The 26896-nt window shown below is 49.7% G+C and overlaps 2 protein-coding genes across 5 annotated transcripts in view; one reads left to right on the top strand and one right to left on the bottom strand.

Annotated features, from left to right (window-relative positions):
- The window catches only part of LOXL2 (lysyl oxidase like 2), a 42154-nt gene extending 19449 nt beyond the window's left edge, over nt 1–22705 (top strand). For all 3 annotated transcript variants that reach the window (XM_021374852.1, XM_021374853.1, XM_021374851.1), the window contains 11 exons: nt 4902–5113; nt 9390–9612; nt 11649–11832; nt 14430–14581; nt 14701–14868; nt 17032–17197; nt 17869–18112; nt 20151–20266; nt 20617–20753; nt 21386–21497; nt 22255–22705. In XM_021374852.1, the coding sequence (XP_021230527.1) occupies nt 4902–5113; nt 9390–9612; nt 11649–11832; nt 14430–14581; nt 14701–14868; nt 17032–17197; nt 17869–18112; nt 20151–20266; nt 20617–20753; nt 21386–21497; nt 22255–22334 (1794 nt within the window). In that variant the 3' untranslated portion in view covers nt 22335–22705. The remainder of the gene's footprint in view (nt 1–4901; nt 5114–9389; nt 9613–11648; nt 11833–14429; nt 14582–14700; nt 14869–17031; nt 17198–17868; nt 18113–20150; nt 20267–20616; nt 20754–21385; nt 21498–22254) is intronic.
- The window catches only part of R3HCC1 (R3H domain and coiled-coil containing 1), a 13531-nt gene continuing 9774 nt past the window's right edge, over nt 23140–26896 (bottom strand). For both annotated transcript variants that reach the window (XM_021374854.1, XM_021374855.1), the window contains exons 7-8: nt 26279–26374; nt 23140–24520 (exon numbers count right to left, since the gene is read on the bottom strand). In XM_021374854.1, coding sequence (XP_021230529.1) covers nt 24366–24520; nt 26279–26374 — 251 coding nt within the window. In that variant the 3' untranslated portion in view covers nt 23140–24365. The remainder of the gene's footprint in view (nt 24521–26278; nt 26375–26896) is intronic.

Raw genomic sequence — 26896 nt, forward strand, 5'->3', positions numbered from 1 at the left:
CCAACCTTTACGACCATGGTGGGATGGGTTGGGGTTGGACGTGGTGATCTCAGAGGTCTTTTCCAACCTTTATGACCATGGTGGGGATGGGTTGGGGTTGGACTTGACAACCTTAGTGTTCCTTTCCAACCTTCACGATTCTACAGTTCTATGGCATTGTTTATGGCCTGGCAGAAATAGAGCTCTTCTTTTATCTCCCCATGCAAATCGATGGATGCTCTCTCTGTGCCATGTGGATCTGTTCCCACCATCTGAGACCAGCCCTGTCCTTGCTGTTTGAAAACCCAATGTCTGTTTACCTGTTTGTGACAACAGGTTTTAAGCTCTTTCCCCTTCGTGTAAATGTTTACCTCTAAGCACGCACCGGTGTGCAACATAAATGCTGATGTTTGCCCAGAGGGGATCTCAGCATCTGTTCTGGAGATAGCTCCAGGCAAACATTCATTAAGCCATTGTGGTAAGCCTCCGTGTTTCCTCATTGCTGTAATTTTAATGTGTGTGTAGGGGTTTCTGGTGCTTGCCACCCAGCCCTTGTCTCTGGTGCCCTTTGTTAGCCTGCTTTGCATTGGCAGCTGTCGGGCTGTCCCCGAATCACTGCATGGTTTAGCAAAGACCTCGGCTTTGTCATTTATAATCTGCACTGTGTTTGCTCCTGATGCCTAATCCTGCGTTGCACTCTCATCTCTCACCCTTTTGTTCTGTGCAAACCCCAGAACAAAATGTGCTCATGGCCCAACACAGTGCAGTGCTCCCGGGGGCTGTTGCCCGCCCTGTAGGGCCCGTTCAGTCTTGCAGCATCTCCCTCACTGTGTTTATTTAACAGCTGGGACCTCGGTGGTGACTCAGGCACAGCTCCAGATGTTTAAGTCCAAACAGATTCCTCTCATTCCCATGTATGTGAAGAGAGAGCTTTGTGAAAGCGGGAGGGCAGCGAGTATGGGCTGCGCAGGGATGGAGGTAGCACAAAGGCTCATTGCTTTGCTTAAATTGCATATATAACTGTATAACCATTGCTGGGCATCCTCAGGGCTGCTGCAAGGAGAAAGGTGTCACTGAGCCTGGGAGGAAGGTGGTCCTGGGCATCATTCTGCCCATAGGAACAGATGGCAAAAGCTGGAAGAAAAACGTTATGGAAGTGGTGTGGGGTTTTTGCAGTCGGGATGTGTTTGGTTCAGAGAGAGGAAACCAAAGCAGCTGAGGCTCATGAGAAAACGTTCTGAGCCAAAAATCCCTTTGTGAAAGCTCAGGGCCAACCCCAGTTCTCTGAAGATGAGATCTGTTGGTTTCATAACAGAGAGGAGCAGGAAGAAGGGGAAAGGACCCAAAACAGTTTGACTTCTGGAGGCTTAATGCAAGCAGGAGAGAAATGCCTTTGGGTTTCCTGTTGCGTTTCCTAGAGGTCGCATTGCTTTAGCTGGATGGGTGCCTGGCTCCTGAAGGCTCTGCTTTATGGTTGCAGCACAGCTGCTCGTCTGATAGCTGCTTGGAGATCTTCAGAGGGTTTAAAGGTGTGCCTTAATAGCTGGCATATCAGAACCAGCAAAGCTTTCAGACAGAGGTTTCCTCGTTAACACGAGCTCTTGTTGCAGGCGCTTGTCTCCACGTGTACAGAAAGCGTGGGCAGAGCTGTCTGAAAGCATCTGCTCCAGCTATTAAACGTTGTTTGTTCTGATTTGGATGTGGAGCCTGTTTTCACCATCAGTCCCTCTGCTGTATGCATTGGTGTTGGAAATAAAATACAACCTGCCTGTGCTTGCATTACTGAATACTCCCAGTGCAGAGAAAGGAAACCATTCAAACCTGTAAAGAGCCATTGGGAGGAAGCTCTTAGTATGCTGCAGGAGGAAGGAGTGCTTACTTTGATCCGTCATTCTTCATTCTTCCAATATAAATCCAAGATCAGCAGCACACTGAATTCTTCTCCTGAACGTTTTGCTATTTGTTCAGAGCCAGAGCAAAGCCTTGAATTCATAGAGTAGAGTCACAGAATGTCCCGAGTTGGAAGGGACCCATTGGGACCATCAAGTCCAACTTGCTGTACCAGAAGTTCTGTGCTCAGAACTCTCTGTGAGCAGAAAGGGGAGTGGACGTGGGTTGGTTTTGCTCTCAGACAGGTTATGAGAATATCACTGCACACCACTGGTCTGCTAAAACCATCTAAAGGTTGAGGTACCCTTGGGGGAATGGGATGATGGCTTCTTCCTTGCTGGTTTGCTCACGTTTCTTTTGTTCTTCCTTGGGAATCCAGCAGGGCTGCACTGCAGCATCTTACCCTGCTCAGCTGCCCTTTCTCAGCATCTGCTGTTGGAGGCAGGCTGGGTGCCTTTGCTTTTGTGCATCATTTGGGTTGATGAAGTTGAGAGGATCCAACCCACCAACACGCCTTAACAGAATATGGGCTCTCATTGCTGGAGGTTTTGCTGCTGCTTGGATGTGATTCCTGCCTCAGGGTCTTTGCAGAAGCACTTTGATCCCTCTGGATCTCATTGCTCAACCTGCAAGAAGAGGCTGAGAATCTTTCCTTTCTCCCATCCCATGAGTGCTGTATTTGTCTTGGGGGCTTTTCAGATCTGCCACCCCCTGCAATAACAGAGCTTCCATCTTAGTGAAGACTTCTGCTGCGGCAGTGAGAGCGGTCACGTCTTCATGATGACTAATGGGTGCAACGTGGGGGTAGCCATTCTGCTGCAGAAGCACCAGGCAGATGTTTCACATCTGGAATGGCACTCTGCATGATGCACATGGAGCAGTGCCACCATGCAGCTTCTTTGCAAGACACGTGCAGCTCAGAGCATCGTTCCTGGAGGTGATATCACGCTTGGTTCCTTTAATCTGCAGCAGGGCTGATGCTGACGTGGCCACGTGAAGCAAACCCAGGTAGGGCTCTGCATGGCGTGGGTATATCCTGCACTCAAAGGTGGAAGAAGTCAGTCTCAGACCCCGCTTTCTCAGCTGTCAGTGCAAATTTCCTCCTTGCTCCCTCTCTTTTTGTGTTCTTTTCCAGTGCCATGTTCTGTCTTTTCGGTTAATCCTTTTCCCAGGGTTCTACTAAAAGCATTTTTAGATCTTCAGCACAGAAGCTCTGCTACTTTCCTGAGAGCACATGGTCAGGAGCTATGCAATGTTTCAGTTGAATCTGCCAAAGGCAGGAGAAGTTCTTTGTGTTGCAAATGTGCTTTCCTGCTGTGCCAGCTGGCTCCTGCATGGGACCCTTTGTCTGAACACCTGAATGTCTCAGATGTGACAAAATTGGATGTTGTTGTGTCGTTTGCTTTCTTCTCAAGGGCTGTAGGAGCTTTCCAGACCGAAGCCCAAGCTGTGAACCCATTGCATTCATCCTTTTGGGTACAAATTGTTGGGCAAGGTCACCAGGGGTGTCCCATGGATGCTCCAGATGTGCAGGGCTGAATTCCTGCAGCTGGAGGTAAAAGGGAGAGATCAGTCCAGTGTTAAATGCAGACAATACTATATGTACATAAAGGTTTGCCCAAGGCTGGGATTAAGGCCCAGCCTCTCCCTGCAGGCCCTGTCCCTGCGGTTGGTTTCCATTTGCCCAAGGCTGTGATTCCCATCAGTGCTGGGGGATGGATGTGCCACGTGTGATTCTCAGAGCTGCTCGAACCCTGTAGTGCTCTCCCTGCCCCGAATACCTGCCTGCCACCCACAGAGGCTGTGTCTCTTTAAAGCTTTGGGCCCTTTTCTTTTCCAAGCGATTGAGGGGAGGGCAGGATTCCTCAGGTCTGATGTAACCGTGAGCAGAACCACGTGGCTTCATACATTTTCGACAAGAAAAGCTCTCCTGGAAGCGAGCTATAAAATTTTCAGTAGCTCCTTTGTAATTGCTTGCCACAGCAAATATTTTCCAGTCGGCCTTCGCTTTGGGCTCAGGTCCCTGCGAGGTTTCTGCAGCGTCCTCACGTAGGCTCCAAATGCAAAATCCATTCGACCTCCCTGACTCATCTGCTGCAGGAGGAGCTCAGCTTGCAGAAATGGGGGTGTCTGTGCCAACAGCGTGGGATGGGTGCCCAGAGGGACCCCCAGCTCGCTCCTCTGCCAGTAATCAGCTTCCCCAAACTGAGCTCGGCTCACTCCAGTAGTGGCCAAACCCTATGTATGTAGTGAGGTCACTGTGCTTCTGAAATCAACGCTTTCCATGAATTTAAGTAACAAAGGAGATTTATTACATAGCATTTCATTCATATATGTGTGTATATATATATATATATTATTAATGGGAAAAAGCATCCTCTTGAAGGATGGCAGACGGATTCGCGCAGGTTTGTTTGCTTCACTGTTGTCATAGGGCCATAGAATGGATTGAGTTGGAAGGGATCCTTAAAGGCCATCTGGTCCAACCCCCCCTGCAATGAACAGGGACACCCACAGCTCAGTGAAGTGCTCAGAGCCCTGTCAGCCTGACCGTGGGCATCTGCAGGGACAGGGCACCCACCACCTCTCTGGGCAACCTGTGCCAGTGCTTCATAGAATAGACTCATAGAGTCTTTAAGGTTGGAAAAGACCTCCAAGATCTTGAAGTCCAACCCCAACCTGCCCCCACCATGCCCATACAACCATAAAGGTTGGAAAAGATCACCAAGTCCAACTCCAACCCATCCCCACCATGCCCGTAGAACCATCAAGGTTGGAAAAGACCACTAAGATCCCCAGCTCCAACCCATCCCCACCATGCCCACTAACCATGTCCCTCAGTGCCACATCTTCACGTTCCTTGAACACCTCCAGGAACGGTGATGCCACCACGTCTCTGGACACCCTGTTGTGACTTCTCCCAAACACCTCTTCCCTTTGTGCAGCGCTCATCGCTCCGAGCACAACAGGTCCCCATTCCCCAGCAGCTTCCTTGCAAGCCAGCATCATTCCTCTTTCTTTTCTGCTCACAGAACATGAACATTCAGGTGGAAGACATCAGGATCCGGCCCATCCTCGCCACCTACCGCAAGCGGGTGCCCGTCACGGAGGGTTACGTGGAGGTGAAAGAGGAAGGGACCTGGAAGCAGATCTGTGACAAGCACTGGACCATGAAGAATTCCCGTGTTGTCTGCGGCATGTTTGGGTTTCCGAGCGAGAGGAAATACAACACCAAGGTCTACAAGTAAGAGCAGAGCTCTGCACGTGTTTCTTTGAACACTTGGGGCCTTGTTCAGGAAGCACAAGTTGTCGAATGGCACTGGAGACCTTGAGGTAGAAAAACCTCCGGCTGCTTCATTCCTTCAGATCAGATTTTCCTTCTGTGTAAATATTTGAGACGCCAGGCATTTCCTTGGGTGGACTGGGGGTTGGTTTTCTCCTCAACCAAGAGCTGTTAGTAGCTGGTAGCTCCTACAGTAGGAAATGTGGGCACTCAGCCCAGCACATCTCTTTGTTCACAGCTATGGGGCGGCCAGTTCTCCCATTAGCAATGGGTTTAGGTCCCGTGTTTGGCGCAGGGGTTGGGTGGACACGAGCAAACCCATCCTACTCTCCAGTAGACTCATTAGCTGTGAGCAAAGCTAAGCACTTCCCATCTCTCTGCAGAAAGCTGTAGGATCGGGTCTGGTGCATGCTGAAGGCTCCATTGGGAGAACTTTGGAATGAAGCAGGTTTTTGTTGGCTGCAGTGCCCATATTGTCTACATTTCTGAGTCCTGGTCTCACCCCTCCAATGATGTGCTTACCCCCATTAAATAGCTGCTCTCCAATTTAGGGTAGTTGTGATTTCAGCGCCGTTTTATCCGTAGTTTTATTTTACGTTTTTCGATTGCTTTAAAACGAGGGGAGGAAACGGTGATCCCCAGGGAGAACATTGTGTCTTTGAGAGCCACAGGGTGCGCAGTTCAGGCTGGGTTTCTCCTTCCTGAAAGCCGGGAGCTCTGGCCTTTTGTTGTTGTCAATGCTTTTTGTCACCATCCTTCATCACAGACGTAGCTCTTCCTACGCTGTTCCCTAGGAATAACACCCTAGAGCAGATGCAAAATAGTTTAAGCTCAGTTCTGCCTCACTTTTCCCTATGCTTTGTGACCTAGGAGTGGGAAAGTGTCAGCTGGTGAGGGGGAAGAGAGCTCTCCAGGCAGGAGCTGTGGTTTTCCTGTTCCTTTTGGCCTGTGCATTGCTATTTCTGAAAGCTCCCTCTGGAACTGGCTGGCCACATCTCATTTACTTCATTAGAAAGATTGTAATCAACGGAAGAGGTCTTTGGGTTGGGAGGGCGTAAAGCCATGTAGCAGCAGAAAGAATATGAAGTGAATAACCCAGGTGGAGCTCTGTTTTTGGGCATCCCAGGGAGATGAGCAGTGAGCTGATAATTGCTACCAGGCAGGCGTTATCCAGAGGAACGCCTGCTCCCATCAGTGCAGCAAACTCAGACCTGAGATTCCCATTCCCTGCACCAGAACAGCAGGACGGAACACTTCTAGTAAAACAAAGCAGATTTTTCCTGCTTCTCAGCTGTGGCATTTCCAAGAAAAGCATTAACTTCAGCAGCTGGAGCCATCTGCCTTAAATAAAAGGATGCGTGGTAATTGTCCTGTCTCTTGCAATAGCATACAGAGAGATGGAAAAGCTGAGGCACAGTTCTTCAGTAGCACTGGAAATGCCATTTGCTGGAGCTGGAGTTATGAATAAGCAGTGCTAAACACCACGCTCGTGCACCTCTGCTACCAAAGCAACATGTCACGCTTCGTTTTAATGAAGACCTAAACCACCCGCATTGGTGAGCTGAACTTGCTGGTCCTCAGCTCCGCTGCTGAGCAGTGGTGGGAGGTGAAATGATGTGCAGATGGGTCTTGCTTGGAAGAAAACAAGTTAGTTCATTGTTGTCACCGTGCCAGGGTTTTATTCCTGAATGTAACTCAGGCTGACAGCGCGATTTATGTTCGGAAATGAAACAAATCTTCAGTGTTGTTTCCATGTTCTTGTTCGTGCTTCAGAGCGGGTTTTATATAAGAGCTGTTTGTTAACTCCTCCTCCAAGCCCTGCTCTGAGCAGCATTAAATGCATCCTGCTGGTGGGGACAGCGCGAGCTTGTGAGCTGAGATGCTTGAGGCAGAGGGATCGACCCCGATGCCTTCTTGATGTTCTCCTACAGCTTTTGTCCAAGAGCAGTCAAGGAGAAGATGGTTTGCCCATGAGTGGCCAAAGGAGCAGGTGGTTTGCCCATGAGTGGCCAAAGGATGGATGGTTTGCCCATGAGTGGCCAAAGGATGGATGGTTTGCCCATGAGTGGCCAAAGGATGGATGGTTTGCCCATGAGTGACCAAAGAATGGATAGTTTGCCCATGAGTGACCAAAGGATGGATGGTTTGCCCATGAGTGACCAAAGGACGGATGGTTTGCCCATGAGAGACCAAAGGAGCGGGTGGTTGGTCTAAGTGTAGCCAAAGGGTGAACGGTTGGTCCATGAATGGCCAAAGAGTGGATCCAGGACACTTTGTTCAGTGTCTGCCCAACTAGCATCTCCTAGTTTAACCAGTTCGTGTTACATACCTGGTCACTTGCATGGGGCTTGCAGTAGAAATCCCCATGGTTTGGTTTCGCTCTAGCAAATTCAGGGTCCTAAGGGCTTCAGAAGAAGGTGGTGGGTCAGGCCCCGAAGAGGAGTTCTCCAGCTGCCATTTAGTGTGCCATGGGTGACTTTCCCAGCATGCGTGTGCTTTGCTCTCTGCTCTCCTTGTCCTCTCTTACACGTTCTTACAAAGCTATGCCCTGCGATGCTTCCCACAGCCCTCGGACTTAACCTATGGCTTTTTTTCAAGCTTACACAGTGAAGATCCATCTCTTCTGACGTCCTTTGGGTTCCAACATGACCTCGAATTGGCTGAACTCAGCACGGCTGCTCGCTCACCCCTCTGATCCGAGCAGCGTTGCGCTTGGCTTGCAGCAAGGCCAGCGAGAGGTGGGCTGCACCCTTTCTGTGCTAAATAGCAAGAATGCCCTGAGTTTCTGTCTGTAGAGATCATCTGCATTCTGCTTTTCATTTTTATTTTTTCGCATATCCATTCTGGGGGAGTGAGGTGGGGCTTCTCCGGCTCTTTCTCCCCAGCTTACCAGGGGCTGCTAACACCAACCAGATGTTCATGCCTCATAAAGTTTCCAGGATGAGGTCATTGTTTGCTATTCTAAGGCATCCCCGTAGTTACTTCTGTAAGACAGGCCGTGTTTCTTGTCTGCTTCGGAGTTCAGAGCTCTCTGCATGTGTGTGTGTGGGGGGGGGGGCCTCGGTGTGAACACTCCTCTGAGTTCTCACTTCCAGCGCACAGAATGGTGAAGCAGAACCAGAGGAGTAAAGTCACTGCGTGAGGCTCTTGCAGATATTCCCCAGTGTGTAACGTCTGTCTATAACCCCAACGTCTGCCCCGGGGCTCTGTGTTCTCCCCATCACGTGGTGTGATTGTCTCTCTGTCTCCAGCCTGCCTGTACCTGGCCCTAGCTCCAACTCGGAGAAATGGGGTTCCAGGCAGGATTAGCTGGTGGCCCTGAGCCTGGAAAGCTGCTGAGCTCATCAGCAGAGCTTAATGAGCAGAAAGGAAGAAGATCCACAGTGGTGTAAGGTGGTTCACATGGGACCACCGAAGAGCATCACCTGGGAAAACCTGGCAGTTTGGTTTCAAGCAGCCAACCTAGAAAATGCTCCTTGGTTTCTTTACCAGACCTTGGCCAGGCTCTCTGTCCCACCCACTGATCAGCATTGCTGTTGTCTCTCCATGGACTGTGCTCTGCCATTGGTGACGGCTGATCCTGGAGCAAGGAGCAGCACAGGGATCCTGCAGAGCCACGTCAGACTCCAGCAAGGCATTGGCTCCCAGCACCTCGGCTCCTTCAGCTTCTCACATTTCCCTTTCAGCAGTGCTCTGACCCACATTTCCACTTTGCTGCCTATTCTAGCCCTGTTGCAGCTGTCTGACTGCAGCTAGGATGAATCTGGAATGCTTTCCTTTCCCGTTTATCACACGTGCCCCTTCCCCTTAGCAATCCCTGGAGCAGCTCCAGTTTGGGAGCAAGAAGCAGGGACTGCTGCCAAGCTCCTCTGCTGCGAACATGTCAGCGAGGAGATTGCTCTTGCTCTTGGATATTGCTTTCAGGCTCACAGTTGTTAACAGTGCAGCTCAGAGAAGCAGGAGAGCCGTAGCTCTCTGCAGCTGATATGGGATGACCAGCAAAGGGAGCAGCTCATTCTGGGAGGGGTCTTTTGGGGGCGTGTTAGCATGCTGCCTTTTGAGTAAACTGACCTATGGATTCCTGAATGACACCTTCATAAAGGGTGTGAATGGAGCAGCCTTCCATCCGTGCTCCATCCGTTTAATTTCAAGGCATTCTTTCCCCAAACGTAGCTCCATCGGTGCAGCTTCTCTGGATCCGAGCTCTGAATTTTCTATCCCCTTTGGTTTCTTTCAGGATGTTTGCCAGCAGAAGGAAGCAGCATTACTGGGCTTACTCCATGGACTGCACCGGGAACGAGGCGCACATCTCCAGCTGCAAACTGGGCAACCACCTCAACGTGGACACGGAGAAGAACGCGACGTGCGACAACGGGATGCCCGCGGTGGCCAGCTGCGTCCCCGGCCGTGCCTTCGCCCCCAGCAGCCACAGTGGCTTCCGAAAAGCCTTCAGACAGGAGGTGAGCAGGGAGCAAGAAGGAAAAGCCCGGAGAGCTCTGCACGGTGCCGTCCTCGCAAGGACGCGGTGCCAGGCTTGGAAGGGCAGCTCAAATAGTAAGCAAATACAAATTTGTCACGTTTCTGTTGGAGCTGTTCTGCTGCAGCCAATTGAACGCGTGCCCATTGCTGCTGGGCTTTGCTGTTTTGCAGTCAATTAAATGCCGCTGAGTTCTGTCTCCTGTAGAGATCCAATGGAAGTGAGGTTGTATTTCCACTCCTCTCGTGTTTTCCGCAAAGAAGTGCCCTGAGAAGGAGGGAAAACCTGCAGGAGAGGTTAGGAGAGCTGTGTTTGTTTAGTCTAGCAAAGAGAGCTGAGCATAGCATAAAAATCCTCAGCTATGCAAAAGGCTGTTAGAAAACAAACCTGGAGTCGGCTGCTCTCAGTGTCAGTGGGGCGACCGAACGGGAAAGAATAACAAACATGTTTTAGGTTGATGCCGAAGGAAATCCTCTGTCTGTAAGGTATGTGCACCTTTAGGGGGTGATCGCAGAGCTGAGGCTCTTCATACTGGGTTGGTGGATCTTGACGACAGCCTGCATTCCCTAGCCCTGTACCGCTGTGGCTATAGGAGTGGGTTTTTTCTTGGCACTCAGAAGACCCCAGACAGCACCCCCAGACCCCGCTGTAGTAGAAGCCGTAAGGATTTAGGTCTCGAGGGTGAAAGGTCTTGTAAATCATTACTAATCTTCTGAGCCACGCACGCTGCCAAGTAATTCCTTAAGCCTTTGTGTTGGCTTTGGATATCCTTTGCGTGACCCCACGCCTGGAGAGCTGTATGCTTCCAGCTTTAAAAGTGACGGTTTCGATGCTCTCAGGCTCTGCAAACTTCGCGTGGTGTTCCCACACGGCTCACACTACATCTCTCGGGTGCTGCAGCAGCTGGAGGGCTTGGCACTGGGATTGGAGCACCTCCATCCCATTGGGAAGGAAGGACTGCAAGACTGCTGCAAAGCTCCTGTTGAGCCCAAAGAAGGGGTCCTTGATCCTTGAACGGTGTCTTTTGTTTTCTGTGTTATGTGCGGGGGATGAGTGTCATAGAATCATAACATAGAGTGGCTTAGGTTGGAGGGGACCTTAAAGGTCATCAAGCTCCAACTGCCTAGCATGGGCAGGGTTGCCAACCACCAGATCAGGCTGCCCAGGGAAGGCATTAACTCAGTCTTTTGTTGATGCAATCTCATGAACTTCTTAAATTCCTAAAACAAATCATTCTGTACAATCAAGCATTTCTAGACTTACAGATATGTTTATTTACCACTTCAGTGGGCATTGGATATCGAGGCTGGTAGATCCCCAAGGGCATCCATTCCAAGCTGCAGCAACGTGCTCTCAGGTGTCTTTGATCCAAGCTGCCAACATTTTCAGGAAGAAGAGTTAGTCTAAGAATGAGACTTGCAAAGGTCTGGTTCCTTGGTAAGGAAGCAGCAAACGACTAGCCTTTAACTAATTAACACAGCTCGTTTCATCGTAGGGAGATGACCACCACTTCATCTCAAGGTGGTGATGGGCTGATGGTTGGAACTGATGACTGGACTTGATGATCTTAATGGTCTTTACCAACCTCAAAAGATTCTATGATTCTAAGGGCACGGTGGGGATGTGCTGATGGTTGGAGTTGATGATCTCAGTGTTTTTTTTCCAACCTTACTGATTCTATGATTGATCTCGTAATACAGACATTCACCTTCAACTGAGATGCTTAATTGCTTTACATTCAAGGTCTGCTTTTGAGTTCTTTAGCACGTGCAAGGAGAACTGAAGTGTCTCTCTGTATTTTCTGCCCATGCATAGGGATGTGAGAAAAATCAGTGGGTACCCACATCTTAGTAGATACTGATCTCCTTTCATCCACCTTTTGCATTACGTGGTGGTGGTTTTCAGGTGCCTTGGGGTAGAACTTCCTCAGCCCACAGCCTGCCTGCATCCACGCATCCAGAACAGAAGGATGCTTTGCTCCCAGCAGTATTAACACCGCTTCCATCTACGTTTTTCCAGCAACCACTGGTGAGGCTGAAAGGAGGAGCCAACACCGGCGAAGGCCGAGTGGAAGTGCTGAAGAACGGGGAGTGGGGCACGGTGTGCGACGACAACTGGAACCTGGTGTCCGCCAGCGTGGTGTGCCGGGAGCTGGGCTTCGGCAGCGCCAAGGAGGCAATAACAGGGGCAAGGCTGGGGCAAGGTAAGGGCAGGGGGCTCTGGGGACCCTCTGTGCGCCGTCCTCCTCCGAGAAGCCCTTCATGATCCAGAGCAGCGTGTTTTCGCTGGGATGTTTGCTTTGGGTGCCAAGAATTTCTTCTCTCCTCTCAGTAAGTCTCCTGAGGCTGTGCCTTAGGGAGGCATTCAGGATTCCTTGAAGGAATTCCGGTGCCGACGAGTTTAACCTTCCCCTCCAGCAGCTGTTCCTGTAATTACTTCTTCGTTATCGCATCCGTTGCGCTCAAATTCTCTTTACAAGTTCTCCAGATGCACATTACTAGAAGGTTCCTGGCAAAAGTGGGTCTTGGACATAGACCTCAGACACTCTCCAATTTAAGTCCAGAACCTTAATTTAGCCTGCTAAAAATAGGAGGGCTGTTTGCACAGCTCTGAGCCAGCTTGGGTTTGGATTTCCTGTAGCCGGGAGTTGGTTCAAATCCCAAACTCTGGTGAATGGCAACTTAAAACCTAACGTTTGCCCTCTCAAACCAACTGCTGATTGCCATCGCGTAAACCCTACGGACAATGACACCAAACCCAACCCTTCATAATGAGACGCAATGAGGGGGTGGTATTTCTTCAGACCGGTGTGGCTTGGAGAAAGGAGAGAGAGTGCAAAACACGGTGGTGGTGCCCAGGCTATGGAGAGCTTTAAAATGGGACCTATCTGTTGGATTTGCAAAACAAGCAAACAAATATAAAACCAACAGTGTTGCACCGGGATGCAGGGAGCTGCTGCATTTAAGAGATGCTGTGTTGGAGATGCGATTTCACAAGGTGAAGCACACAAGGATGGGCTGATTGGAGCGGGTGGGTAGATGGTGGCTAGCAATCCCAATCAAGACAAAGGGATCTAGTTCTGAAAGCGAGGTGCTTGGTCCAGTGATCTGAATGTGTTGTCCATTGCATCATCCTTAGGAGAACCCCGGGTAAAAGCCCAAGCACTGGGTGAATGTGTTTGTTGAGTATACAGCCCTAATGCTATTCTTCTGCTAAAGGCAATGGCATGGGAGCCAAATTGCAGTATGTGCTGCATTTCAGTGCCCAGGGCAGCAGCCTCCATCATCAAAGAATGTCATCAAAGAATTTATCAGAAAAGAGGACGGCGCTGTGTGGAGCAGAGCTGTGGCCCTGCCCCCCGGCTTTGTCATCTCCTTGGAATGACTTTGTCAGGGTACAATGTGAGGTTGGATGTGTGCTGCATTCTTGGTGCATCACCCTCTGATTCTGGTCAGCACCATTCCTTACACAGAACTGCTTGCAGGGCAATGTTGCCGCTTCCAGCTGCAGACCACTAACTGGATTTTAATGAGAACAACAAAAAAACAGATGTGCACGCCACACATCTGCAGAAATGTGCTGGGAGAGCTCTTGTTGTTGTTGTTGTTGCATTTTCCCACTCCTTGTGCTGCAGTCTGTGGAGGTGAGGGGTTCACCAGGCACATTGTTAAGCTGTCACCCAGGGTGAGGGATCTGAGTCCCAGGTGTGCTGGCTGCCACACAGTTAGGAAGGCTCCAGCTGGCAACAGAAAGAGGTTTTTGAGCAAGGGATCCCACCTCCCATTAGCAAACCAATGGGAGGCAGCGCTGGTGGGACGCAGCCAGTGGAGCTGCCACCATCCTCACTGGTGTCACCTCTGGGTCACCCACTGGGGCAGTGAGTGTTGTTTCAGTGCCCAGAGTTGGACCCCAATTTCTGTGCCTGGTGTTGGTCAGCTCCCTCTGGCTGCTGGAAGCAGGTGGTGGGCATCACCAACACAAAGATGTTCCCTTTGTGGGAACCATCTGTCCATGTGTGTCCGTCAACAATTATGAGAGCTGGTTTATAGGGGCTCCAGGAAAGGCTCTGTTTGTTTTATGATCAAAAAAAAATCTGATTCATTCCCCCAAAACTTCTTTCCAAGCAGATCTGGGCTCAGTTTGGAAACAGGGCATGGGAGCTCTGTAGGGTTATTGCCTTCTCTGTGCCCTCTCTCCTCTCTGGGTCTCTTTGGAAGTGACAGTTCTTCATTGTCACTTTGCAAGGATGGAACCAATTATTCCTTTCTGATTTCTGCTCCCAGTGCCTTGGCACCATTTTCTACAGTAAGAAAAGTCCATGACTCCCTTCCTGTCTTGTTACCAGTGTTGTCACAGTCACTTGCCCCAAAGTGTTTCACTGACCTCTCGCACATCCCCGTGTTGCTCCATTTTGCTGTCCCAGTGAATGTGTCTATGTTGCACTTAAATGTCAGGTTTTGACCGAGAACAGATTCCTGTCGCACAGACCCAGCCAAAAGGTCATAATCTGTGAATTCCTCCAGCTGAAGTTTGTAAATTATGTAACAACGGAAACTTGGCTTCTTCCGCAGCGCATGGCTCCCGGAGACTACTGGAAAGAATGTAAAATGGTAAAATTAATAACAATAATCTTGCAGCTCTTTTATTTTTACAAGAAATCGCTGGGATTTTTTTTTTCAGGATCACCATGTTTTGAATGCTAGAGGTCTGCAAAGTATTAATAAACGGTTATTGGATAGTTCTCCACTCCCCAGTAGCACGGGCAGAAGATATGACCTTATTTTCTCCCCCCTCCCGAAGGCATGGGTCCAATTCATCTAAACGAAATCGACTGTACAGGATTTGAGAAATCCATCACAGACTGCAAGTTCAACATGGAGTCGCAGGGCTGTAACCACGAGGAAGATGCTGCCGTGAGATGCAACATTCCCGCGATGGGTTTCCAGAACCAGGTGAGAGAAGCCCAGAAGCTTACATTCCCGAGGTTTTTAGCCTCAAAACCAAGCTGCTGTGTCACCTCTGTTTGCTGTGACATTTACTGATGGGAGGGTTGTTTTTTTTTGCCCTACAGCTGCGCTTGGTTGGTGGTCGCAACCCATACGAGGGTCGGGTGGAAGTGTTGGCGGAGCGCAATGGCACGCTGCGTTGGGGCACCGTCTGCAGCCAGGGCTGGACCACCGTGGAGGCCATGGTGGTGTGCAGGCAGCTGGGGCTGGGCTTTGCCAGCCATGCCTTCCAGGTGGGTCCCCGTGAGCGTGTATTCCCCGTGGTGGCACACGTGAGGTTGGGTAGAGTCATAATAGGCTCATTATGGTTGGAAAAGGCGTTTAAAGGTCTTCAAGGTCATCAAGTCCAAATGCTAACCCAGCCCTACCATGCCCACTCATAGAATCATTACGGTTGGAGAAGATCTCTAAGATCACCAGCTCTAACTCTAACCCATCCCCACCATGCCCGTAGAATTATTAAGGTTGGAAAAGAACTCTACGATCATCAAGTTCAACTGCTGACCCATCACCACCATGTCCCTAAATAGAATCATAGAATCACTGAGGATGGAGAAGACCTCCAAGATCCCCAACCCATCCCCACGGACCATGTCCCCTCAGTGCCACATCTCCACAGCTCTTGAACACCTCCAGGGATGGTGACCTCACTACCTCACCGGGCAGCCTGTGCCAGTGCCCGACCACTCTTTAAAAGAAGAAATTTTCCCGTAATATCCAACCTGATCCTTGTCCCTCCCTGGGTCAGACTGGGACTTAAGCTGAGTGAAGTTGGATGCCAAGTTTCTCGTGGTGTCAAATCACTTGAAAACAATCGGATTTTGCTCCTGTAGTTACTTCTCAGTGCAGCGAGTGGTGCAGCTGCATGCTAGTTCCCTGGGCTGTTGGTGGCTTTTCCTTCTCTGATGACAAATGCCCTAAACCCTCCCTCCTCACGCATGACCAAGAACAGCACTTAAAAGGGCTAAAAGCCACCAGCTAACGAGTTTGGGACAACCACAGAGGAATGAAGTGTTCTTTCCCAGCACAGCTCCTTGGCGCAGGGAGCAGCAGCCCGCTGTGCTGGCTGTAGGAAAGCAAGCAGCAGCCACAGAAATGGGGCTGCATGAAGGGGAAGAGAAGCTTCCCACCCCATTAAAGGACGCGGACCAATAATCCTGGTGCAAGACATGCTCCTGAATTGATGCACCCCTCAAGGATCACAAGGGCAGGCAGCTTTTGCAAGGAAGTGTGGAACCTCTGGGCCTTTACTGCAGTTCCTGGTGTTGGCACAATGGGTTTGGGGCTCTCGAAGGAGCTGGCTTCTCTCTGGGATAGAAGTCCCCTGCCAGAGCTGTTCTCTTGCAAAGTGGCCCCTGAGAATGGAGCTTTGGGGAAAAGGTGGCTCTCACTGCCACTGAGTAAATAAAATTCAAGTGCGCTTTCATAGATGGAAGGAAAACTATTTTCCCCAAACAATTGCCAGAAATCCAGAACTCGGGCACAGAAGCAAAAAGCAGCACAGAGCATCTCCTCCCGGTGAGCAGGGGCTGTGCCACGCTCCAGCATTTTGGTGCAGTGTCCAATCCACTGAGCTTCTGACCAAGCCAGGATGCCAGGAGGACATACCAGGCTCCTGAGCAAGCAGATTGCCACCCGTTTTCAGTGTTACTCATGGCCAGAGAGGGAATGTGGGGTCTGATGCCTTAGGAGGGAGGAGGCTGGAGCTTTGCTGCAAGCTGGTTCCCCCAGCTGACTGCTTGCACGGCTGCCAAGCAGAGCACAAGAGCTGCGGATAGCCACGTCCCTTCAATGCTGGCCTTTCCAGCTCTGTTGACACAGTCCTGAGAGTCCAGCAAGAAACAAGACATTTTTTCCTTTAGCTGAGACTGTCGGTATTTAGAACAGAAAAGGCTCTTATGCGTACCCCGGCTGCACCAGCTCTGTGAGCATAAAGCTACACTGTGTAGAACAGGGCAGCCCTGTGTGCAGAGCGTTGCTAACAGGGTTAACAAACAGCCCGTTGCAGTGGAAGCAATGGTGCAGATGGGTTCTCTTTTCCTGGAAACGTGCTTCCAGTTTGGACACTAACACAAGGGCCAGAATTCTTTCTCTTCTTTCTTCCCTTCCCTTCGCCCAAGCTTTGCCATTGCAGTTTCTTTGGGGCTACAGAAGGTTTTAGAAAGGTGAGAGATGCTGATCAGCAGCATCCTGCCTCCGTTCCTCTGCTTTGACACACACCAACAGCTCCATCAGGAACCCCAATCCCTTAAAATAAGGCTCCAAACAAATCTGCCTCTGATGCAAGCTCATGCATTGGTGTTCCTGGAGGGAGAACACAAGTTAGGCAGGGATGAGCAATCCCCCAGCAGCCCACGAAATGGAGTGTAAATGCCCCTTTCTGTCCCTCTGCTCAGGAAACCTGGTACTGGCATGGAGATGTCAGCGCCGACAGCGTGGTCATGAGTGGGGTCAAGTGCTCAGGGACGGAGATGTCTCTGGCCCACTGCCGTCATGACGGAGCCGATGTCTCCTGTCCTAGAGGAGGAGGTCGCTTTGGTGCTGGGGTGTCCTGCTCAGAGAGTGAGTCATCATCAGATCTCGGGATGGGTTGGGTTGGAAGGGACCGGACCTTAAAGATTATAGAATCATAGAATTGGTTGGGTTGGAAGGGTCCTGAAAGATCATAGAACCATAGGATGCGTTGGGTTGGAAGGGACTGGACCTTAGAGATTATAGAATCATAGAATTGGTTGGGTTGGAAGGGTCCTGAAAGATCATAGAACCATAGAATGGTTTGGGGTGGAAGGGTCCCTAAAGATCATGGAACCATAGGATGGGTTGGGGTGGAAGGGTCCTTAAAGATCATAGAACCATAGAATGGGTTGGGGTGGAAGGGTCCTTAAAGATCATAGAACCACAGGATTGGTTGGGGTGGAAGGGTTCTTAAAGCCCATCCAGTGCCACCCCCTGCAATGGGCTGGTTGCCCCCCATCAGACCAAGTTGCCCAGAGCCCCATCCAACCTGACCTTGAGCTCCTCCAGGGATGGGACATCTCTGGGCTCCATACCAGTGCCTCACCACCCTAACCTGGTTCGTTCATTTTGTTGTATTTGCCCTGAGACACACAGGAGAAATGGACCTGCCCCAACAGTGGGATGGGGCTGACCAAGGAAAGGGTTGGGCTCATCTCTAGCAAACTGTGGCATGCTTTAGGAGCTCATCACCTCATTTCCAACCTCCCTCCCGCCAGCTGCACCAGACCTGGTGCTCAACGCCGAGCTGGTGGAGCAGACCGCCTACCTGGAGGACCGCCCCATGTTCATGCTGCAGTGTGCACAGGAGGAGAACTGCCTGGCCAGCTCGGCCGTCAACACCTCCGTCACCTCCGGGTACCGCCGCCTGCTGCGCTTCTCCTCCCAGATCCACAACAACGGGCAGTCGGATTTCCGCCCCAAAAACGGTCGCCACGCTTGGGTCTGGCACGACTGCCACCGGTGAGTGCTGCTGGGTCCGTCAGCCAAACCAACCACGGAGAGCAGGAACCGAGCAGATGCTTTGGTTCTGCAGTGATGGTTTAGGAACAAGGTTGGTTGTTCTCTCATTTGGGATAAAAGGGAGCTGAGAAACTCAGCGCACAGCTCTTGTTCTGCCACTGCTGTAAGATTTGTGCCACGTAGAGCGGCAAATTCTCTAATGTTGCACTGCTCTATACAGTGTGTGAGCAAGGTGGAGCGTAGGTAGCACTGCATCAGTGTCACAGTGCTGCAGAGCTTCAGATGGGGAACGTGTTGGCACGTACTTTGCAGCCAGGTTGCTTTTGTGATGTGTGTTGCTAAAACCTCAGCAGCAGAGAACCCAAAATAAACAGGAGGCGACAGGTTCAGGAGGAGAAACCCAAATGGATGCAGTACCTCCACTTCTGCTCTGGCCCTGGAAGGGGGAATGTAGGGGTTCTGCAAAGAGCTGAGCGCATTGTGGGGTGGGTAAAGGAGAAATTCGGAGCAATTTGGGTGACTGCATAAGTGAGGTGAGATTGGGAAGAGGCCAAGAGCCATCTGTGTGCTTAAAACTGGATTCTGTTTATACGGAGGAGGATGAACTCAATTCCTCTTCAATCTTTCCAGTCTGTAAACAGCAGAATGTAAACACCTCTTTGAGTGATTCAGACATATTTCAGAAAGTGAGTCAGACTGGAGACCTCAAACTTCTATTGGAGGCTGCCAAAGGAGACAGCTCCCAAGTCAACAGCTTGGAAACGTCCCTTCTCTCCCTGTTGCCTCAACCCATCACTGGGAGCTTCTGTTCAGGAGCCTTTTGATGTGGGAGCAGAACAAAAATGAGAAAGACCATAGCAGGGAGTGAGAAGGGATTGACTTTTAGCATGTGGTGGGTTTGGGTTTTGCTGGTTTTAGAGGAAAGGAGGTAAAAAGAAACCTAATCTCTAGAGGAAACATTTCTTCCCCTTCCAGCCTTGCCCCCTTTTCCTGCAGAAATGTGTGCTGCAATACCGAGGGTTGGAAGCTTTGCGCCACAGTTATTTTTACAGCTGGGAAGGAGATGAGCTGTGCCTTGTGCTCAGCACTGCTGAATTCGGGTCTGTCTGGGCATTGCCTCACACCCAAGCCATGCGGATGGGTTATGGTGTGCCTCAGGCTTCCAGGACCTCCTGTTCCCAGCAAGCGCTGTGGGTTTTCTCCCAGTCCCAAGGCTGGGATCAGCATGGCCACGCTTGGTGCTCCCAGCCTTGACCCCATGCAGCACACGTCTTACCACTCTGCTTCCTCCCATTGACCTCAGTGCAGGTTCAACGCTTTGCTGAACCAGCATTGTGGCATAGGGCAAATGGAACAGGTCAGCATCACCCAAACCCTGCAGGGGTCTGACTTTGCTAATTACGGACCTAACCTTGCTAATTATGGGTCTACAGCCCATCTTGTGTGCTCTCTCTGATGCATTCCTGCTGGCAGTGCAGCCCAGGTTGAGTTGATGCTAACACTTCCCCACTTCAAGCTATGGGATGGAAGGTGTGTGAAGCCAGCTGTCATGTTGTTTAGCTCCCTGGGAAGTGAGTGCTGAGAAGATGCTTCCATCTGTTGTTTGTTTTCTGCCAATAAATTTACACTCTTGAGTCCTTTCTAAAAATAAAAAAAGAGGAGGGGGGAAAAAAATGGAAAAGAAAGAGGTTGATAGCCTGAGTACACCCTGCGCTGGTCACAGCCTGTTTGTTGTGCTGACGGCGCACTAGAAATGATAACCTGGCTGCTGCTGCCATTACAAAGCAGTGTGTGATCCTACAAAGGCTCTCCCCTGGAACAGCTTCAGCATCCAATATGTGAACCAGCCCCAGGCTGGGAGCCAGCGCGTGGTGCCACATAGGATGGTGCCTAGGGGAGCACTTTCTGGCTGTGGTTTCTCTTGTTCTGCTCCTTTTGGTCCTGAGCACTTTGCATTGTCTGTATCCCCCCACGCAGCCCCCGAGGGGCAGTAATTAAAGAGCTGCTTTCCCTCATGACGATTCTCCGTGTCCTGCAGGCATTACCACAGCATGGAGGTCTTCACCCACTATGATCTACTGAACCTCAATGGAACCAAGGTAGCTGAAGGACACAAAGCCAGCTTCTGTCTGGAAGACACCGAATGTGAAGCAGGTATGCCTGTTCCCTTATTCTCTGTGGTATAAGAGAAACCCTACAGACCCCATGCGTTGAGGCTGCCAGACCTCAGCGTCTTACTTACAAAGTGTGCATGTTCTCATTCCCATAAAGCAAGAAATCCCCAAGCTTGCCTCTGGGCAATGATACAGGAGACGTGGCAGCTCCTCCCATGCGTGTGACTGGTACCTCTATTCCAGCACAAGACTTAAGCATTAAGTAGTGTTGCACTGTCTCATCCAAAATCATGTGCCTGTAGCTTATTGCTACCCATGGGAGCTGGAAAACAACCCGCCCTTCCCCTGACACCCTCTGAGAATCCAACGCTGTGCTTTTAACTCCTTCAGATGTGCAAAAACAGTACGAATGCGCCAATTTTGGCGAACAAGGGATCACTGTTGGCTGCTGGGACGTGTACCGACACGACATCGATTGCCAATGGATTGACATCACCGACGTCCCACCGGGCGACTACCTCTTCCAGGTAGGGGAAAAGTGGTTTCATCCATCAGGAATGTCAGTTTTAAGTAACCCACGTGCAGCCAATCTTTGGTAGTCCTCCACAATCCATGTGCAGCTCATGCTAAGAACATAGATCGGTGACACGCAACACAATGTGTTGTCTTGGATGAAGCTCTTGGGCTGTTTGTAAGCAACACTGGCTTTGCTTGGGGCTGGATGAAGTAGTGCTATTCTTGGGGTGTTTGCAGGAGAAGCTCTGTGCCTGCAGTCTGCTTTGTGCAAGGGGGAGGAGTGGGGGGAATTCTTTGGTTCTAAAAACAGCCCATGAGCTGCAGAGGAGGGAAGGGAAGAGGCATTATTTTTGTCTTCCCTGCTATGGTGTGAAATGGAGAGAAGGTGCTCCAGGGCGTATTTTGGTGCATGGTGTGATCATGATTTGGCTTTAATTAAGGAGCCTCTGTCTGCTTCCCAAGTGAGTTACACTCACAAAATCATGAAGGTTGGAAACAACCATTAAGACGGTCCAGCCCAACCATGATTACGCTGCAATGGAAAAGCTGATTCTCTCTCCACTTGATCCTACCTCAAGCTGATCACTCTCACATCCATTCACCTCCAATTAACTCTACCCTGTGTTCCTCCATCGCTCCTAAGGTGGTCATCAACCCCAACTATGAAGTGGCCGAATCCGATTACTCCAACAACGTGATGAAATGCCGGAGCCGGTACGATGGGCAGCGCATCTGGATGTACAACTGCCACACAGGTGAGAAAACAGCAGAGCCCCACTGCTTTCAATTTGCTTTAAGAATCACCAGGTCCATTTAAAAATGGAATGAAGTTGCAGGCTTAAATGAACCATTTTTAACATGGAAAGTAAATCAACAGCGACTGCCTGTCAACTTCCAAATAAAGCCCATGGCAAAGCCACTTTCCATGGTTGGCTGAAGCTCCTCAAAGAATGTTTCTACTGCTTTTTTTTTATTAGTTTGTTGTTTTTCTGAAGAAAATACTCATCTCCTATTACAGCTTGTGACCTAGTTCGAAAAGCCAAACCCACGCCAGTTGGACGAAGAGCACTGAAGTGTTGGATGAGCTCTCCAGCTGAGCTTGAAAATACTTAAAAATGGGTTCAGCTTTTGTCTCCCAGCTAACAAAAAGTGAGGACATGGCCCTATTTAAGAACAAAAGAGAGAACACCCACTAAACGTCATCCTCAAGGAGGAGACCCTGTCCCAGTCCTGACAGTCAACAAAGGTTGGCAGTAAACCGAGGACAGTTTGTAGCCAAGTCTCCCAAATACACAGATCAGACCCAGGGTTCTTTGGCTGTTCCAATTACAGCAAGGCTTAATTAATGCTTAAATTAATTAGCCATGTACCACCTCCTCACTCTTCTAGCTCTTGCTTTGAGCCCTTGAATGTCGCACTGGTTGCGCAACAGCCCCTGATTGCGCAACATCCCAATGACCTCTTCTCTTGGCCCCTTCTTGCCTAACCCTGTGTGTTCTGTGGGCTCACCAGGTGGCTCCTTCAGTGACGAAACGGAACAGAAGTTTGATCACTTCAGCGGACTCACAAATAACAAGGTGTCCACCCGATAGAGCAGCACCGCCTCCCGCCCCACTATTTAAAGAAGCGAGGCTTCCCGCTTCGGTGATTTCCCTAACCACTGCGCCAAGAGAAGAATCAAGCAAACAATCAAACTCTAAATTAGCAAGGTAAATTATTTTCTAAAGCTGCCTTCCTTCCCAGCGTAGGTGCTTGGACCACCTCTTGTCATTCCCATCCCCACTGCTGAGGGTGTTGGGAGCAGGCTTTCAAACTCTACCGGGCTCCAACCTACTCCACCAGGACTTCTCCCTCCACCTTCCAGGACCATCTCTATGTGTGTACACAGGTCCGGGCTGCAGTGAGCACACTTTGCCTTCGGTTGGGTATCAACAACCTCAGTGGGTCTTTACCATTCATTTTCTTCACATCTCGGTATTTTTAAGCTCAAGCTGAAGCACCATTGACGCATACTCCCCCATTTGTGACGACGCCTTATCCTCAGCACTGCTGCGATTACTCCATTTTTCGCAAAGAAACACAGGGAAGAAAACAAAATCGAAGCGTTCTTTTGTTTTTGTTTTTGTTTTTTTTTTCTGAGCAGAACAGTCTAAAGCATAATTTAATACTGCAGCAAAACTCTTGCGTTCAACAACCAACTCCCAGAACAACCCCTTCAGCGGAGCAGCGGATGCAGAACTCTGTCCACGCGTGCATCAGAGCTCCACCACCACTCAGAACCCGGGGCAGATCTGATGCTGAGTCCACAGGATTGTTGCTTCCCACTGCACAGTAAGCTATCCACCCACCAGCCCCTACGTCCATCTGCGCGTTACCTTCCAAGCTGGATATCTGCTCTGTCTTTTAAAGGATGAATTTATTAGTTAAGGCATCGTATCCCTCTACCTTACAGAGGTAACTTTGTGGCTTGCATCGTTGGGGATGCGCTGACCGCCTGCACAAGTTGGCTTTGAGGATTTGTTTTTTACACTTAGTCAATTCACAATGGTGCTAAGTGTGTTCCTCTGTTTGTTTGAGGACGCACGTTGCTACGGATATTCCAACACAGCTACTTGAATAAAATGTTTTTACCCAGAAAGGAAGGAAAAAAAAATAAATGTTTTTAAATCCTATATTTCTACTCCACGACAGCTGAGGGCCTCGTTCACAACTCCTGGTACTGAAGTTTCCTTCTCCCTCTGTGTTTGTACGGAAGGCTTGGACACGCAGCTCGAACTAATGGAATAATGCCAATTAACCATCTCAAATCCACAGGGATCAACCCACAAACCTACCTCACAGGGATGTTGTGAGGCTTAAAGATTCTTGCTAATGCCTATGGGAATATTTCTTGTATCCAGGGACGCAGACGGTGACACAGAGCAGAGGTTTTTCAGCTCCCTGTCAGTTGGAAAAGTCCATTTTGTTCTCGAGATGCAGGATGGTGCAGCTAAAGCAGAGTCTGGGGGATGCTCTGTTGCTGCTGCTGCAACTAAAGGTGTCTCAGAGCATCCCCTGCCATGGGGCTCTGTGCAAGCTGAGCTACTGTTGAGTTCTGGTTTGCTTTTCCTAACGAACAAATAACAACTTTGCTTTCTAACAGCGCAACTCAGTCAGGCTTCTTTTAAATGAGGGGAAAAAAAAAAAAACCCTGAACCTCAATGCCTGTCACTACTGTGGGATATTTGAACAACAATATGACAACAGAGTAAACACTGAACAGTTTTTGACTCCTACAGATGCTCTGCTCCAACCAAACATTGGCCAGTGAGATGCCCTTCCCTCACCCTGGTGCACTCCTAACAGTTCCTAGTGGGCTTTAACATGAAGTGACATTTCCTTACGTGCTGCAGAGAGTACAGATGCTTTGGAACAGAGCAGGGCACGGTGTTCTCCACCACAAAGAGCAAACTGCAGGGCTCCGGAGCTCAGCATCTCAATCCACTTTTTCCCTTCTCAACTCTCAGAAAGCAAAGACCGGTACTAACCCATAAGAGAACGTCCCCATGGCAACTCGCCGTTCTGCATGCAGTTTAATATCACAGCCATGCTCATCTACACATCGTTTTCGGAGCGGAGACGGTTCACTCCTCCTCCTCCTGGTCCAAACCTTCTGGTAGGAGCCCTTCGGGGCCGGAGCCGCACTGCTGCTGGTGCTTCAGCCCCAGGGCACGGGTCACCAGCCGCCTCGCCACCACCGTGTCCGTCTGGGGTCTCTCTTTGGCAAGCTGAAGGAGTTCTGGGTCAAAAAAAAGGGTGAAAATGGTTAAGCTGGAGGTTGGTCAGGAGCAATCTTACGGCTGGGCTGTAGGACTCAAGAGCAGGTTTCTATTTTCTGAGTTCCTTGGGGATGAGCGTTAGTATGAGTGAACCGTCCTACCCCTACACATCAAGTTGTTGGTTCTTTTAGAAAAGGCTTCCCCCCAGATTTTGTGCAATAGTTTCTGTGCAGCAATGACAATATTTGGATATGAAGACGCTCTGGTCCCTCTAGTGGTCCATGAGGGTTGGACTTGATGGTCTTAGTGGTCTCTTCCAACCTCAATGATTCTATGGGGATGGGTTGGTTGACTTGAACTTAGAGGTCACTTCCAACCTCAATGCATCTTAATGGTTCTAAGTTCTGCAGTGTTCCCCATTGGCTTCCAGGAACACCCCACAGCCCCTGGCTCAGCTCAGCCACTCCCTTCTCTGAGAACAAAATGAAGGCACAGTCCAACACACAGAGCCACAAAGAGAAAGGTTTCATCTCAGTATCAGCTCACCAAAACCACCAGCCTCAATCCTCAAAAAGCACCAATGGAAAAAAAAATATCTGCTTTTTATTTTTTTAATGGCTAAATCTATCAGAAGCTTTAGGAAAACTTTGGCCAGGAGGGAGCAGTGAGCTCCAGTTCCTGGTGCACATCTGGCTTGCTACAGTTTCATCTTCAATAAAGCAATACACCAGCACTTTACCAGGTCCAAAATAATCTGCATTTGGCTGCTATCATCTGATCATTTATCAGCAACTGTTTGCAAATTATTATCCAATTAGCCACGTGGGCTTTGCTTGCTTTTTTCAGAAGTGTTATTCCTAAAGGCAGCCTAGCAGCAGCTTAAGGAAAAAGGGGCAGGCTCAGAGCATCACAGCTTGGACAAAGAAACTGCCAATCTTCCTTAAAAAAAAAAAAAAAAAAGCTATTAAAAAAAAAAGAGAGACACTGTCAGCTAATTGAGATCCAAACCTGTACTGGGAAATAAGAGTGGCACTTAAAGTGAGTGCAAGGTTTGTGTACGGATGGAGCTCATAACCTGATTCCCACTCGTGCCAACAGGGTACAGCACAGAGAATCTGAATGAGAACGGGTGAGAAGCGTGAAAGCAAATCACTCCTTTCACAGCCAGTTTTGCTCAGGAACTTCCAACTGTGACAGTGTCCCTTTGATTCACTCATCCTGACATCTGTTTCAATGCAATGACAGCACAGCTGTACCTTCAGCAGTCTCTCTGCTACGAGATTCACGGCATTTCTTTACTGTGGCAAGTATACCTGATTACAGTATGATTTTTAAAAGGCAATCAACTCAATAAACCGATGTTAACGGCTAAGCTTAACCATTTTCTCTTCACCTGATACTGAATAAAATTACGCCAACCACAAAATATCTGCTCTGGGGTTTGTCTTTAATGGTGCAGAGTAATAGGGCAGAACGTTGGGGGCAAATGTCTGACACGTTCACATTCACCCGTGCCCCCATTGGTGCCTGCTGCAGCTGTTTTGGCTGCCAGAGCAACAAGCAGCATTACTGGGATAGGAAGGAGCAATGTAACAGGTTGGGTGCAAATAGTGCCCTGCCATAACCAATAAAGCTGTTAAATAAATAATTAAAAAAAAAGGAATACTGGTATCCAGTATTTCCCCACTTAAAGTGTCACTGTGAGACTGACCACTCAGGATACAGAACGGGCAACTCAAGCAATAGTAATTAAAACAAAAATATATATATAATCTTACTTGGTCGCTGAAGTGCCTTCATTTTAGACTGCTTTGTTGCATGGATCAGCGGTCGGATCTTCAACGAAGGGTAACGCCGCCCCAGGGCTTGAGATGCTTCAAGGAACAGAGGACAAAGTCAGCAGGGGGAAGGGGGGTGGCTTTCATCACACAAAAACCAGCCCATGGTCCCACAGCACTGCACAACCCGCGAGCTGCTGAAGGCCAACTCATCCCAGGACTCAACTCTGCCTTCCACCGCCCATTCCTTGGGCGGAAAGAGCTCCAAGAGAACGTATATTTTAAAGACTGCTCTGATAATTATTAGCCCAAATCCAAGAAAAGAGTGCAACAGCTCGGGCTGTACGTGGTGAGGGGTTGGTGGTTGGACTGAAGGATGGTGGAGGTCTTTTCCAACCTTAATGAATCTATGGGCATGGCTGGGATGGGCTGATGGCTGAATCAACGATCTTAAGAGTCTTCTATGATCTTAATGATTCTATTCTACAAAGCACAGGTTGCCCTGCCCCTGGGGACACCCAAGGTCAGGCTGGTCATGGCTCTGAGCACCTGATGGAGCTGTGAGTGCCCTTGTTCACTGCAGGGGAGTTGGACCTGATGGCCTTTACAGCTCCTTTC

The sequence above is a fragment of the Numida meleagris genome, chromosome 21 (assembly GCF_002078875.1).
Source record: "Numida meleagris isolate 19003 breed g44 Domestic line chromosome 21, NumMel1.0, whole genome shotgun sequence".
NCBI lineage: Eukaryota > Metazoa > Chordata > Aves > Galliformes > Numididae > Numida > Numida meleagris.